Source organism: Epinephelus lanceolatus, chromosome 5, assembly GCF_041903045.1.
Source record: "Epinephelus lanceolatus isolate andai-2023 chromosome 5, ASM4190304v1, whole genome shotgun sequence".
In the NCBI taxonomy this organism is placed as follows: domain Eukaryota; kingdom Metazoa; phylum Chordata; class Actinopteri; order Perciformes; family Serranidae; genus Epinephelus; species Epinephelus lanceolatus.
Window position 1 is genome coordinate 24,245,211 of NC_135738.1, and position 16,806 is coordinate 24,262,016.

The 16,806-nt window shown below is 40.3% G+C and overlaps 1 protein-coding gene across 1 annotated transcript in view; it reads left to right on the forward strand.

The window, feature by feature from the left end:
- The window catches only part of ptprq (protein tyrosine phosphatase receptor type Q), a 57,931-nt gene that overhangs the window by 32,306 nt on the left and 8,819 nt on the right, over positions 1-16,806 (forward strand). Inside the window, exons 34-51 of the mRNA XM_078167913.1 lie at positions 216-536; positions 610-885; positions 1,007-1,158; positions 1,413-1,554; positions 4,191-4,466; positions 4,572-4,946; positions 6,806-6,915; positions 7,113-7,299; positions 7,407-7,645; positions 9,053-9,122; positions 9,471-9,629; positions 9,867-10,158; positions 10,273-10,346; positions 10,444-10,543; positions 11,696-11,824; positions 15,056-15,100; positions 15,718-15,744; positions 15,929-16,010. Of these exons, the coding sequence (XP_078024039.1) occupies positions 216-536; positions 610-885; positions 1,007-1,158; positions 1,413-1,554; positions 4,191-4,466; positions 4,572-4,946; positions 6,806-6,915; positions 7,113-7,299; positions 7,407-7,645; positions 9,053-9,122; positions 9,471-9,629; positions 9,867-10,158; positions 10,273-10,346; positions 10,444-10,543; positions 11,696-11,824; positions 15,056-15,100; positions 15,718-15,744; positions 15,929-16,010 (3,056 nt within the window). The remainder of the gene's footprint in view (positions 1-215; positions 537-609; positions 886-1,006; positions 1,159-1,412; positions 1,555-4,190; positions 4,467-4,571; positions 4,947-6,805; positions 6,916-7,112; positions 7,300-7,406; positions 7,646-9,052; positions 9,123-9,470; positions 9,630-9,866; positions 10,159-10,272; positions 10,347-10,443; positions 10,544-11,695; positions 11,825-15,055; positions 15,101-15,717; positions 15,745-15,928; positions 16,011-16,806) is intronic.

Genomic DNA, 16,806 nt, shown 5'->3' on the forward strand with positions numbered 1-16,806 from the left:
CGGTGCTTGTGACAGATGATGATAATGATGATGATGATGATGGCTGGTGCGCTGTTCATTTTCCCTCAAGTGTCAGAGTGTGTATGGTTGATTGATGCCCTCATTTACTGCCTCGTAGTACAGTAAACTCACATCAAAGGGCTCACAGTTTTCAATCAGTCTATTCACTGGTGGTTAATAATAATAACACTATTCTTCTTGTCTTGCTTCTGCAGTGCCAAGTGACTCGGTCCGAAACCTGACTGCTCAGATCTTCAGCTCCACGACCATCATCGTCAGCTGGGACCCTCCCATGGAGCCCAATGGCCGCCCCACCTACATGCTCACCTTACAGGAGGCCGGCACCCCCTTGGACGTATCCAACCAAGGGGCTCCGGCTGTCAACAAGACCATCAAGCACAACACAACTGACAATGTCTTCCTGTTCACCAGACTCAAGAAGTATTTCCCTTATGTGTTCACTGTTACCCCGGCAACTGCTGCTGGCGCTGCCTACAACCACACCAGCACGTTGTATCTGAGAACGGATGATGATAGTGAGTTTATTTACACAGACATTCACTAATGGTGTATGGTTCATGTATTTATTGCGACACTTTTTCTCTTCAGTTCCTAGCTCTGCTCCATTGCTGGTGTCCACCAGGAATCTGTCGTCATCCTCTATCGAAGTGGTGTGGCAGCGCCCTCTAGAGGCCAATGGGGAGATAACAGAGTATACCCTCACTCTGTTTGGCCCGGGGGGCTCCAACATAACACATACCCTCGACACCTCCTTCACCCTCACCAACCTACTTCCATACACAGCTTATAACCTCACCATTACGGCTGCAACCCGCAAAGGCTCAGGGCCTTATCTGATGCTGCAGCTGCACACTGATGAAGGAGGTTAGTTTGAAAGCAGGTTTATAATATCTCTGAGATCCTAATTAGATGATACAAACTCATGAAACTGTGGGTATACTGTCCGTTTCAACTTCTTCTCTATCTGTCTAACTTTGTGTTTCAGGCCCCATGTCTCCTCCCCGTAACCTGACTATATATAACCACACAGCAGTCTCTGTGTGGCTGAGCTGGGAGCCTCCTCTGGAGCCCAATGGAGTGGTGATACAGTACGGCTTTAGGATCCGAGACCTCATCACACACACCATCACACACAGGGTACCGTTAATTTCACACACCGAAAAAGCTGCTCCACACAACAACAACACTCACACTTGCACACACTTGGTAAAAGTACACACTGTCACACTTACGGTAGCTCTAATTTCACACTCCAGATACCACTCAGCAGTAACACTATACGTACACACACGTGCACATATGTGTGCTGATAAAATAAAACATTATCCACTCCAGTAATCAGGATTTGATGATTTAATCTCCTATGTGTCACTTTATATGTGTGTATGTAGAACTCCTCTGGCTTGTCGACCACAGAGTATATATCAGGCTTCAGGCCTCATAGCTCCTACGAGATCAGTGTTTACAGTTACACCAGAGTGGGCCACGGGAATCAGTTCAGCAGCCCTGTGACCTTCACGACTAACGAGTCAGGTAAAGTACACACTCTCTACACATGAGAGATGTAACACTGATTTAGGTCACTGCTTGTTTTGTGGTTCAAAATTGATTTGTACTGTATTTTCGCTTCACTTCAGAATACCTTATTTGTCCCTTAAGGAGCAATTAAAAGGAAGCAGGTTTGCAGACATAAAAACACACAAAAAACACTTTCATCCACATGCATCTAAAAAATAAAAAATTGACAGAGTAAGAACTTAAAAGAAAAGAATAGGAAAAACAAGTTAAAAGATATAAGAGCTTGTGGCCAGTCCATAGCAGTCCAACAAAGTCTAAAAGCTCTGTACAAACAGCAAACTTATCATCTCTTTAAACTCAGCTGTTCACAACTCATATGGCTTCTGAGATAAAAACCAAACTTTCATCTATTTGCTTTAAATACATGCAATCTAACACCCATTCCCGGTGCCTTTGGCTTAAAGTAGTCATGAAGGGCATGTGTGGGGTCACTGATAATCGCACAGGCCTTCCTGAGGCTGTGCAAGGGAGCTTATTGTTTAGCCAGTAATTTCTGAGGTTATCAACATCTTACAATCAGCCATTCCTTTTTTTCTTTGCTTTTAATAATTCAAAGTGTTATTGAATTTTATAGAGAGAATATTAAAAAACAAAAAGCTAAACAAAACAAAGCCCCGGCAGGTAACCAGACACTGATGTAAGAAAGGCAGTTATTTGGTTGCACTAACGTGGTAGGCATTAGTATTTATGACAACAATTATAGATTCTTATCAAGGTTAGGTTGCTCCCTCAGATATAAACCTACTAAAGCCTAGTCTTATTGTTTTTTTAACCATGTTGTTACAGTTTAATCGTCCCAACGTCTTTTCACATGCAACAGTTTCCATCATTTATTCCCACTACATTTTCAGTGTAGGCATTTTAGGCTCTTTCTAACGTCTTAGAATCAGCTGGGCACAAATTATTAGGCCAGCTGTTAATACTCGAAATGCAAATTCGCTCAACTGCAGCACTCCAGTTTTGTCCCTAAGGAGACACAATGTTGGTGATCTGGGCAGTAAACATTCTCACCATTCACCAAAATATTCCACAACATTCCTCTGTAAGGGAGAGACCATGGGACACTCCCATAATGCGTGCATGTATGTACCTTTCTCTGTTTTACATTTCCAATAGGGCTGCCCTGGACTAAGAATTTTCCTAATCGACCAGTAGTCATCATTTAGGGCCATTAGTCGACTAGTCGCCCTCATGTTTACGATATTAATTTAATTATTAAATGATATATATTTTGGGCGGGGCAACACAATGGTTTGAGTTGAAGGTGTGAGAAAGAATAGTATCAGTAACATTGTTAACACTGTGCTACATTACAGAGAAATACAAAACCGTACTAATGAACCTTCATTAATATAGGCCTATATTTTATCTACAAGTGCACGTCACACACTGAGCGAGCCGCCTGTTAATGACGCTGTCGGCAAAGCAGTAATGATTGTGCTAAGTGGCTAATGGGCATGTAGCTACTTACATGTTTCAGATGATACGTCATGTTTGTAGTCGACCAATGAAGATGAGTTTACATATCACCTTGGGTTCGTCCTTCACCTTCTCAAAATGATCCCACACTTTGGATTTCCTGCCCGACATGTTATTAACTAGCCTGTGGAATAACCACAGGTACCAGCCCTGTGAATCAATGTGACTCCTGTCTGACTGCTGAGCGTGGCCACTTCATGTGTCTGTCCTTTCAAATTACATTTCTACATGGTCCAGCCATATAGGTTCGGATTTATTTTGACAAGGCATTATTAACTAATCTTTAGTTAGACCCTTTTTATTGAGTCTTGTAGTCTTGTGTTTAAATTAAAGAAATTTTCTGATATATTTCCCATTGTTCGGAAAAAAATCCTCTCCCATGTTTCTCCATTAAATCTACAACACATGTCTCTCATTATCTTAAGGTTTTTGCAGCCACTGTTATTTACCCAAGGACACATCTCATACCCCTTTGATGCATTATGAAACATTATGGTAGCTATAGGTAGCACTCTTCTTTCCCTTTAATACAGTGTCTAATTTGTGAATATTTCTAAAGATGACCATGTCCCTGCAAATTAAATTTTGCCTCATTCTGTTACAGGAAAGGAAATTGGCCTCTTTGAATAGGTCATCTAGTATTCTGATACCTTTTCATAACAATATCTTTTATGTACCTCTTGCTAAACTGTCTTGGACTGCTTGGATGGGATTCGTCATATTATTTTTCACCCTTATTTAATGTTTGTGCTAGAGCCTCAGTAGGTGTAAAAGGAGAAGTAAGATCCTGTTCAATGCGGATCCAGTACTTTGAGAATTTGTTCTGTCCCAGTGTCTGGCAAGCTTCAAAAATCCATTCTTGTCCTTTTGACAAATACATGTCAACCAACAAATGTATAAAAAAAAATCAATGACAGTCTGTAAACTTTGTCTGCAGACTGCACATTTGAAGTTTCCCCTCACCCAGAGTCCTGCAGCCTTTTTTCAGCATGTACAGTTAAAGGTCAATACCGTAATTGAATTTGGTTCATCTCTCTGACAGTGGACAGCAAAGAATGCTAACTAAAGCTAATGCTAGTCTAACAGTGTCACTGTCTCATCTCTGTCTGCAGTGTCTGACGCAGTGGGGAACCTGTCTTGCTCAGGAGTGAGCTGGGATTCAGTTCAGCTGTTTTGGGAGCTTCCGGCCAACCCTAACGGGCAGATCATATTTTATGAGATTGTAGTGGAGGTGGACTCGCAGTCTTACACACACCAGGCTTACGCACCAGAGTACACAGTGACTGGGTTATCTCCAGACCAGGAGTACATGCTCACTGTGGCTGCAGTCAACTCTGCAGGACCTGGAGACAGACTAAACTGTACTGCATCCACTCTGTCTGAATCAGGTAGTCAGTCTCACTGCATTGTGTAACATTTTGGCTTATAAATGCTTTTATACAGCAGTGAAAAAAAATGAATAGTTTAACCTTCTTTTTTTTTCCCTATAAAAGCCCCGGCTGCCCCTCGCTTCCTCACCATCTCTCAGGTCACACCTAACAATGTGACACTTGGGTGGGCGCCGCCACTTTCCATTCCAGGCCTGCTGAAAGAGTACCACGTCATCGCACAGCTGCTTTCGACTGTTTGTGAACCGAATACACTAACTACTGCACAGCCGGCCCCAGAGGACGAACTGCCCTCGGACTGTGTGGACTCTATTGTCACTGTGTCAGTGAATGCTTCGGACGGAGTTGAAGAGAATGAGCACAGCATCACACTTCAGTCCCTGGCAAAGTACAGATACTACCGCTTCAAAGTGGCTGCTGTGACCAACGCTGGAGTGGGAGAATACACGCACTGGAACTACGCACGCACCCTGGCTGGAAGTAAGAACGTCACAGTGATGCAATGACCTTTTTGTGTTGCCAGGGCAGAGTTGGCAGTTAGTCATGACCTCAGGAGGAATATTTGACTAATAAATCTGTAAGTTTTTTTCAGGGTGTTCCAGTAAAAAAAATATACAGTATTTTTAACCCTATCTGGACTGATGTATGGATATTCTTTAGTAAATTAAACTGTATCTTGTGGAAGATCTTCATGCATAGTGTAAGCAGGTTTCTCTCATGTCTTGCCTATTAATATACAGGTTACTGAATTAACTTTCAAAGGGCTGTGGGTGAAGTAAGAGCACAGGGACAGCTTCTCTGTGTACTTGATCCACTTTAATGTCCAAAACATTAAAGTGGATCAAGTACTAAAGTAAGTATTAAAGAACGTAGGACAACTGAACACTGACAACAATAGTGGCATCTCACATCTTATATATCCTCCTGAGACCCGAACTTTTGTTTGGTATGCATTTTTATTTTCTCAGAGCTATTTTGGATCAGTAGGACCCAATGAGTATAAAAAACTAAACACTCAATGACAGTTAAATCCCAATGACTTCAAACGAGTACTTCCTAATTAACAGAGTCTGAGCTTGTTACTGTTGCTAAAATTGGTCAACTTTGTTGCCATATCAAACTACAAACATTATTAACCATAAATAAACAAGTTTCAACCATAAACTATGATCAGGTTTTGCGCCGTGTCCACTTTTGTGTCGGGATCAGCTGCAGACTGACTTGGCAGAGATGGCTGCCATCTTGTTTTTACATGGATTAGTGTATTGTGCTCCTACTACCACTAGATGGCACAAAAAAGTGTCCATGAATGAGGACAACAGGTTTAAGTTAAGTAGAATGACGTTTGAGGTCATGTAAACCCAAAATATATGAGAACACAGGGTCTCACAGGAGGATATCATTCTGCCAAACTTAATCATAACTCTCATTACCTGCACGTAAGGTGCACGATATTAAATAGTCCCAAATTAAACGTAAAGCAGCACATAAAATATTTAAACAATATATGAATGTAGTTAACATTAAATTATGTAGATGCAATATAATGAACAGAGAAAAACAAGACAATCTACTGGATACATCCTCACGAAAATAAATCTCATCCTACAGTAGTATTATGGTAAAGCATAATGAAGTATAATCATTAGTTGAAACATCTCAATGCATTCAGAATGAGCAGAAACCACTGATCATTACCTCTTCTTGTTTTTTCAGTGGTTCACACTCTCATAGCACTGTGTTGCTACCCTGCACTCCCTGTAACGCAGCCTTTTCTCTTTTTAAAACCCGCTATGCTTATTAATAGCAGCAGTGGGATTTGTGCAATAAAATCTGGTGGTATAATGTTAAAGACTTTGAGGTGAATCACAGGGGAAAACAGATATATGGGTTTGATAGTAGATCAGTAGGGGATTTTATGATTTGTTAAAACATGCATCTGTAGAAAACTGAACATATTGATTTATTGATTGATAGAGAACCACATTAAACAACAGCAAAACTACATCAAGCCTCATTTATCTAGGCGTATGCTCAGTACTTCCAAAATTCATGTGTTTTGGAAGTACTGAGTATATGACTGGATAAATGAGACTTGGATTATACTGCAGGAGTTGTGTGAGTTTGCAAACAGATGTTTTGATATAGTCTTGCTGTTTGTGGACCCTACTCAAGTAATAAATCAATATGTTCATCATTTTCCCTGGAGGCTAATTCAAGGTTACACTGCATGACTAACTGATTAACAAGTATCATTTTGTGAGTGAAGTATTCCTTTAACTTTTTTGATTTAATAGCACATAATAAGCATTCTGTGTTTCTCCTATCGCCTCCCTCAGACCCTGACGAACCTCCACGTGACCTTAAAGTAACCGCCACCTCCAACAGCCTTCGCATTGCATGGTGTGCGCCAGCCATTCTCTCTGGACCAACTTCGTATCTTGTGCAGGTCACCTCACTGAGTGTCATTTTTACAAACACACAAATATGAATGTGTCATGACATGTTAGATTTTCTCAGTACAGATTATCTTGGTGAAGGTTTTAACACATGGTGTGGTAAAATGCAAACATTATGAAATTACTCAGACTCTGCTCATTCACATTTAGGTATTAAATCTTTTCATGAACTCCCCTGTCACACCAGGTGGATGGCCCTGGTTTAAACATCTCAACAGTCCGTGCTCCAGGAGAACTGACAACTCTCGTTGTGACTAACTTGACTGCTTTCACTCGTTACTTTGTGACTGTCATTGCCTTCACCGGTCCTTTGGAAAACGCCACCAGTGATGGGAAAGCCATCGGGCCTATTGGATTTCAAACACTGGAGGAGGGTATGTGGAAATTTACATTTTGGCAGTTCCTGTAACAGCTACTACCCACCCGTAAATATCACCAAATATCTTTTTTCTCTCCTGTATCATTTCTACTCTGTCCTCAGAGCCCAAAGACCCTCCCAAGAATGTGATAGTATCAGTTATCCCAGAGGAAGTGAACCGTGTGAAGGTGACTTTCACCCCTCCAGAGGAGCCCAATGGAAACATAACTGCTTACTATGTGTACATCTACGAAAAGGGCCAGCTGGTCAAGAACATCAGCCTTAATATCACCCTACAAGACCAAAACAATCTGACTGCAGTCATAGAGGGCCTGAAGGGAGGACACAGCTACAGCATACAGGTGAAGAACAACACACACGCACACAAACATACACACACACACACACACACACACACAGTACACACCAGAGGTGGGACTGCGTCATTGTTTTGGAGGACAATTAAGTCTTAAGTCTTTGCACTCAAGTCCCAAGTTGAGTTCTTTAGTTTCAAGTCCTAAATTAGTCATAATGAGCGCTTCACCAAATATAATAACACTTTAACAACATTGTAATATATTAACTTTACAAAAATAATGGCTGTTTCTCTGAATGTGTATTTGTTTTATTAAAACAAACTTGTTGGAGGTTGTTCCATATCCACCTGTAATTTTTCAACCTACACCTTTTGCATACTACACTTTTTTGGTAGTTTTTTTTAACTGGTACTCAGTAAGATAATGTTAGTTCTTAATGTTTCTCTCCTGCAAATTGATTGGATGCTGTCAAATTGGTTCAAGTGTATCTGGGGAATTAAGTGAGAAATTGCTGGAAATGAATAATATAAATGTTAGTTGATTCTATGGTACACTTTTAAATAACATACTTTTCAATCTTTGGGCTTGGGGGAAAGATATCAGGTATTTTCAAGTCACAATTCCAGCAATCTGCCTTCAGTCAATGTCGGGTTGTCTGTGAGCGTGTTTTGCCCTAGTTTTTGCGGTGTGTCCTACACTGTTGGCACAAGTCAGCCCTTGTCAGCCGTTTTTCATTCAATTTAGCATGTTGAATTGGTGGTTGGCCTTGGCGGAGCCCGTCAGTGAATGAAATCATTCTGATTGTGAGTTCAGCTCAGTGCACAAAAATAGAAGTGATGAAAGCAAGAAAGCAAGTCAAGAGGGTGTGAGATTGAAACAAACTTATTGTGTAAGGTTGTGTTTGTGTTCGCCAGCGCACAGTAAATGTCATTTGTTCTTTCAACATCTGGTTGTGTTGTTAATGTGCTAACTGGCTATGTTGCATCTTGAATCTGTCCTGTCGTCCTCTGGTTTCTCTTTTTGAATGACGCATAGAGAGAACTGCCGCCTGCTCGTTCGGAGAGTTATTTCCTCTCACGGAATTGCAGAACATATGTGCTAGTTAACCATAGGCTGTCGTCTTTGCGGTGTGTTGAAGTGCCACTTTTTGGCTGAGACTCAGGCGATGTGAGGCGACACAACAGTGACCTTTGTTGCCACTAGTTCTTTGATGCTGGAGTGGAGTGTTTGGGCCCTTAAAGTCCAAGTCGAGTTGGAAGTCTTTTTTGATTTTGTCAAGTCAGGTCTAAAGTCATCAAAATTGGGATTCAAGTCTGACTCGAGTCCAGACCTCTGTTACACACACGCACAAACCCCTACAAGTTTGTTCATTGGTGTGTGTTTCCTTTTCTTTAACTCCTGTCTGTGCCTGTCTCTCTTTCTGATTTCTTCTCTCCTTTCTTCTGTTTGTAGATTTCAGCAAAGAACGGGGCTGGGAGGAGCCCACCCAGCCCGCATGTCCAGATAACTACAGGCATCAGAGGTACAAGTCCCTCTTTTTTATGTGTGCTCTGCACCGCTATACAGTGTTTCTCCCTTTCTTGTTGCAGCAGTGCAGCATAGATGTGAGACACAGAACTGTACAGCACAGTATCATCAGTGCAGACCTGCTCTGACACAGCAAATGTAACTCAGCAATTTTCTCAGATGTGTGTTCATGACGCAGAGGTCTGAGCAGTTTGTCATGATTTAGATGTAAATGCATCAGACGAAAACCACATCTTCCCACACACTGTGGTCACACAACAACCTCTGTGTGTTTGTGTGTGTGTGTGTGTGTGTGTGTGTGTGTGTGTGTGCTCCTCTGTGTTCACACGTGCGTGTTTTGCAGCCCCAGCCAAGCCAACCCAAAGACCCCAGGCAGTGCTGGGCCATGGAGGGGTTGCCATGGTAACCCACAGGAGTATCACCATCCGCATGCCTGCCTGTTTCTATAGTGACGACAATGGACCAATCACAAAAATCCAGGTCATCGTGGCCGAGTCAGGGGGTATGACTCTTCAAAAAAACATTGACAGCCGTCACTTTTAGTTGAATGCACTTGGGTATCGGTCTTGTTTGTGCTTTAAGCCTCAAGTAGAATCTTGCTTTACAGTACGTCACTCTGTCCTAAGCTCACAACAGACAAAATGTATGCAAAAGCCAAAGGGCTTAACGTCAGCACAAATTTGACTCAGTCCCCCTGCGATTCCTTTCCTCTCTAACTAACTTACTCATCCTGTCACAGTGAAAGACGTCCAGAACTTGACCAACTGGAAGAATGCATTTTTTGTTCGTCCTGCCCCTTACCTGACCGACAAGGGGTTCCCCAACCCGCCATGTTCCATGTGGGACGGGACGTCGCGCACAGATGCACACATCAGAAGTGGTCATAGTTCGTCCGGAGGCGGGCGGCCCCTGTTGAAGCACAATCACACTAATGCAACAACGTACGTAATTGGAGGGGACGATGAGTGTCTTAAGGAGAACAACACTGATAGTTTTTGCAACGGTCCTCTGAAGCCAAACACCATCTATGTGTGAGTGCACCACACACTCCACCACACAACACAACACAACTTAAAAATGTTGTGTGTACATTTTTTTTGCAATAATTTAATGCTGACACTGGGCTGTTGTTTCATATTTACCAGGTTTAAGTTCAGAGCCACTAACATCAATGACCAATACACAGACTCTGAGTACTCAGAGCACATCAAGACTGCAGGTATTTATATTCATCCCGGTGTTACACTACATTAAAAAATGTTTTGTTGATTTATGTGTGATGTTGTCACCTCTGTCTCTTTTCACTCTCTCTGTAGTGGACGGGCTGTTAACCAGAGATGAACAGATCATTCTGGGCGTTCTGCTCTCCTTCTTCTTGGCAGTGTTGCTCATCATTATCATCTGTGGCTCCATCAAGTAAGATGGCAACAAGCATTTAATCATTTGCCAGCATTCATATATTAAAGGTATACTGGGCAGGATTGTCAGTTATTGTTTGCAGACACACTCGTCAGCAAAAGTAAAAGTAAAAGCAAACCCCAGATTCACTCTCGTTTGGCATTTTTCACGGCTGTGTCTCTTGGATGTCTGCTGTTTACAGTCTGACAGCTGGTGGCTATCTTTTTATAAACCTCCGAGCTCACCTGAGCGCTGTGGGGGTGCACGCCCATAAACGTCCCGAGCACAGAAAATAAAAAAGTACAGGCAAAGTGCAGAGTCCCTGCAGAAAAATACACCACTACACACTTCCAGTGGGTCATATGTCGTGATTTAAAGGGATAACTTCAGTATGAGTCTATACATTGTTTTTTAGGAAAATCCTGCATAGTATACCTTTTACCAAAATACTGCATTGATTGCAATTTAGTATTAGTGCACAAAAAACTGTGTGTAAAGTCTTGTATAAATATGGGTAATTTTGCTTTGCATAATGTCCAGTAAATCAGTTTATTTTTTTATTATGTTTTTACAAAACGAAAAAAAGCAGATACAGTAAAACCAATGACAACAGGCAGGGACATCATAGGTAAAGGGGTAAATTTTTAACATCTTGTAAAAAAGGAAATGAGAAGAAACAAGGTTACACTGTACTGTAGGATCCCTTATGTCCATGATTGTCCTTGGAGATCCCTGACTTTGATTCCTGGAAATCCAGGGTATTTTTAAGGAGGGAGAAATCTTCCTCTCATTCATGAGCTATTGTCCATCATGTATGTCTTAATACCAAGGGGAATAAAACAAATTTCACCAAACAAAACAAATATATAATTAAAAGATCACTTCAAAGTCAAATAAGATTTCAATTTTTCCAATATTTTTCACATTTTTTAGTAGCATGTCTCAGAAAAAGTCAGTTGTTCCATAACATAAATTTTCTTAACTATTTCTATCCATTCAGAGGTTGCTGGAGACTCTTTACTCAGCCAGTTCCTGGTTGTTGTTTTTTACAACCTGCTAGTAGTATTTGTAATAAATATATGTCCTTCTTTGTCAGCCCAGTTTCCTTTTTTTAGTTATTTTTAATTCTGTATTTGTTTTATTGACCATTTTATTTGATTGCCATATCAGGATCCATCAGCGCAAGAAGGAGGGCGGGACTTATTCACCCAGAGAGGCAGAGATCATAGAGACCAAGTGTAAACTGGATCAGCTGATCGCTGTGGCAGATCTGGAGCTCAAACAAGAAAAACTGAACCGGTTAGTGTGTTTAGTTTTAATCTAAAAGCGTCACTTTGCCAGATATAACACACACATTTTTGGCAGCTTAAACGGGTTGCACACTACATGAGTTCAGTCTTGATTTAGCTGCTCCAGACAAGATTTTAAATCTAAGTCAAAGAGACAAAAATCTCTTTGCTGCAGCCAAGTTGATGTGCGCTCCTGTCAGCACAAAATCTTCCAGTGTTGTAGAGTTTGGGCAGAAAATAGAAGCAGCAGCTCTATAAAACAACACAGCATCACTGGGGCTTTATAGTTTTACCTTCAGTTCTCTGCAGAACAGACAAGTCATCTTGTCTGCATCTCTCCAACCACACTCTCTTACAAATTCACCGTTAAGCCCTTCTGCTTTTTTTCATCTTTGGCACAAACAAGTGCACAGACAATAAGTGCTGCGAGATGGTGAGAAATAAAGTCAAATTCAGTGATAGTTTAGGTGTATCAAGGTCAACGATGGCTAAGATGAGGTGAGAAACGGCGGGATAAAAAAGCTTTCAACAAGACTAGTACAAAAATTTTACTTTAGATATTTTTATTCACCAATATAGTTAGACGTCAGCACTGGAACAACCAATAGGCTTTCCGAACACCTTTTTTCCCCCCACATAATGACAGAACACAAAAAGAAACCAAAAATAGAGGGGTTCATGTAGGTGTACAGTGAGGCTTGTCTTTGAGAGAAACTCAATGAGCAATAACATAAAAAACATGAAACCCATTTGAGGGAAGATAGATAAATAAATCTGCTTCCACTTGGCAGATTCCTGTCCCTTATAACTTATGTGTAAAAGTAATATCAGCGTCCTACATGAGCAAATATTTGCCTGCCTTATTAAAAGTCCAATATGACATTTTTTTTCGTATGCTGTGACTCTTCTTAGTCCTGATAAAGGAGGCAGTGTCACACACTTTTCAGGCTTCCTACACAGTATAAAAAAGTATGGAATTTAATTTTAGTAATTTACAGGTCTTGATAATCATGGAAAAAAAGAAAAGAGAGCATTTGATGAGAGAAATATTTGTTTTTCCAGACTGTTGCCCTTATAAAATATAAAATTCTTAATTTCTATAAAATAAATTGATTACACAAGCATTTTTTCATGGCATGTGGAGCAGGCAGCCAAAACGTTTACCACTGTGTGAGAGAGTGCAGGCCAGAGCAAGCTTGATTTCATCGAAAGCAAGGCAAGAAATATGGCATGTAAATGAACACACACTCCTACGAATAGCTGCCTCTACACCTGCACGTCACAGCCTGCAAAACGGCTCTTACCCGGGTTCCTTATAACTCAACCAAATCTGGAAGCCAAATTAGTTTGAAAGAAAGAGTGGCAATAACTTTGAATTGGATGTAAACATAGCATCACAAATAACCAAATATGAAGTTTGTCTGAACATTTCTGAGTTATGTGGTGATGTAGTTATCAGAAAAGTAAAGTGGCTGTCTTTTCTGCATAAGGAAACCATAAGTGTATGGCTGCGTTCATTGCTATTTCAGTGGATACAGTGAATAATCAAGCACAGATGCTGTGTAAATTAAATTATCTAACACATTTTTGCTTCATATTAATAGAAGAGACAAAAAATGGGGAAAAATGGGGGGAACAATAATATAATCTTTTTTATTCAATATGTTAAAGCTACAGATGGTAACTTTTGTGAATAACCTTTTATCCTATTTGCTGAAACTGTCACTATATTCTGAAAAAAGTACAAGAGACAGAAAGTCTGTGAAAACAGGCTGTGAAAAAATTGGCATTTGCTAGAATCAGACTGCAGCGTGGCAGGAACAACCATTGAGAGCTGAGTCTCTAACACAGTTGTCAATCACTCTGTGAATGGTGGTCAAACTGTCAAACCTGGCAGCACCAATCAAATATAAATCAAGACTCTGTTACTGCATCGCCTATTTCTCACCTCAAATGCTTTCAGAAACATACTTTAGTGTACTGTTCAGCTGTGTAATGAGAAAGTTTGTGACCCAGCTGCCATGTTGGAGACAGTTACAGTAAGTACCAAGCACCGCCCACTAGCTGAACCACTTTTGTCATTTTACTCAGCTACTTGGCTCTGATTGGTTGTGTTTGTTCACATTTAGTAAGGCAGTTTTGACTTTTTTTTTCAGAGATTATCCATCTCAGTCAGTACTGTGTGAAAAAAATATATTCTTATTGAACTTACCAGCTGTAGCTTTAAGGGAAAAAATACAAGTACGAATAGCACTGGTTAGTTTATTTCCTCTGTGGACAGGCAAGACTAACAGTATAACGTTTTTCAGCTGTTTGCGTAGGTAACATGAATTGAATGGCTACAATGAGTCTTTGTTCTCTAATGTCAAACACAGTCTGAAAAATTTACAGAGAAGTCTGGAAAAGTATGGAATTTTATAATGGAAAATGAGTAGGAAGCCTGACTTTTAAAAGCAAAGATTGTACATTTCTTTTTTTACATAATTCAAGTTTTCATTGGTTTTAAAGGCTCAGTACATGGCATACATATATTGTTTTCCAGGCATACAAGAATGCTTAATTTTTATAATATGGAAGTGGACTCCAGTACATAAAGAAAAATCAACAGTAAGTCTAGAAGGAGAGAGAAGAATACAAACTAACAAACAAAAACATGTCACACATACGTCCTCATACATCACTCTATGGGGTTGCACAATCACATAGAGAATTCGTAATTATGTAGGCTTATCTTCCATTTTGATATGAGTCCATAACCAGTCCCAAGGAGATACATATTCTACTGAGCATTGCATTAACCCATTCTTTGTTTGTTGTCTTCCAGTGTCTTAGAATAACTCCACAGACAGTTATCAGACCTACAATAATAACAGAAAATGCACACTTGGATACATTTGGCATTTGCGATCATTCCCCAGTAAACACAACTTTGAATTTAAAGGGATTTCTGAACCAAACCAGCAACTTAATATTTCTAATGAGGCTGTACATTTTTAAGTGTTGCATGTTATGGTCATTCCAAGGAGCTAAGCCACTCCAGCGGCGTCATTAGCACAGTGTGTCTCTGCTTTGTTGGAGCTGAGCTCTTTCTAAACACCACCTTTCTAAGCTCAGTTTATATCATAATAACATACTTTTTCTTGTTACTTGTCAAATGAATGGCATAAATAACTCTCTCTGACACTTGCATTGACTCGCTTTGGCTTTTATTTTCTCTCACTGAGCACTTTTCTCTCACCAGATATTCTTCCTTCTTCTTTAGGCGGAAAGAGATTTATGTGATCCAGTAAGTCTTTTGACCTGTGTGTGCTTCATGTTGGTGTGTATGCTTTGTTTGCATGTTGTGCTCCACCTTCTATCCAGCACTAGTCTGTGTGTCAGTCATGTTACATGTTTAAATCATCTATCTTTGTTGCTTATTAAACATTTGGTGGTGGTCAATCAGTGGAGCGAGTCACTGCCATCAGCATTTCAGCCTTTTCCTCCATCACTGGCAGGGATTTCAGAGCTGCTCCGACACTTATCTGCTTGAGACCCCTTTAATTTGTTTACCCACTTGCTATCTCAAAATTGCTTGGAAGCCGTAGCGGCCTTAGAGGGCACAAGTGGCTACAAGCCTTCAGTAATGCAAAGAAACATCAGCCACAGGGGGAATAAGCACATGCTTCATTCAAGTTGAACTGCATCATGTTCACATATTTATTTAGAGCGAAACATCAGAGTCAGTGTTTAATCGAAGTGGATGTGATGAGACCTCCTTTGCTTAAACATACAAAGCCTTGTACTCACTGCAGTGAGGATAAGTTTAGCTATCATGGGCAGAAATACCGCAGTGTAAGTTGTGATTGTTATTATTATTAATTGGTTTATTTTGGATGATGTTTGCTCTCTATTTTTGTCCAGGCTGCTCAGCTACAGGAAGTCACTCAAGTAAGTCACCCTGCATAAATAATGCAGATAATAGAGCAGCATGTTCTGTATGGCTCAGTATTAAGTATCAGTGTGCTGTTATCCTAGAATAAACTTACAGAAAATAGCATGTTGTTGTAGAGTTTTTGTACATCTCTCTCTGCTCCTCGCATCCAGTGTATTTATCTTCTTACCTCTTTGCCAGGCCTGTCAACAAGAAGTCTTTCCTGCAGCACGTAGAGGATCTGTGTGCCAATGACAATGCCAAGTTTCAAGAGGAGTTTGCTGTAAGTGTATCCCTACAACCTGGACCTGTGCTTATTAAACTTACAGTGTAGAAATATATAAATTGCGATGAAATGATAGAAAATCACCTGGAATTGACCACAAAATGTAGCATAGAGGAAATTGCTGCGGTTGGAAGGTGCGTCATAGAAAACAGATCAGAGGAAGAATGCAGTGCAGACAGTGAAGATGTATGGAAAGTGATTGCAAACTCCTCTCACAAATGCAAAAAAAAGAGGTATAACATCCTGTAAAATAAGCATTTGAAGATAGAATCTTACAAGAGCTGCACATAGTTAGCTAAAATGACCCTCCTCTAAATAATACATATTGCTTTTTACATTAGTATTCATGACCGATGCTTGCATGCTCGCCTTTGTCTCTGTACTGCAGCCATCCAAAACCCTAACAGGATTTATTATAAACTCAGAGACTCCTGGCGGTCTTCTAAATTTAACAGTATGTTTAAAGTCACAAAAAATATAGTAAATAACATTGAAATAGGTGGAAAAGAGATATCTGACTTTTATGTTTCACAGTTAACCCCCAAATCAAAAATACATATGTTCCCTCTTACCTGTGGTGCTATTTATCAATCTACATTGTTTTGGTGTGAGCTGCAGAGAGTTGGAGATATCAGCAGTAGAGATGTCTGCCTTCACTTGAATATAATGGAACTAGATGGGACACGGTTTGTGGTGCTCAATGTGCCAAAAAATACATTTGAAAAACTCAGCAGCAATGTCTCTTTGCAGAAATCATGACGTGGTTCCTCAAGATCAGTGGTTTTCAACCTTT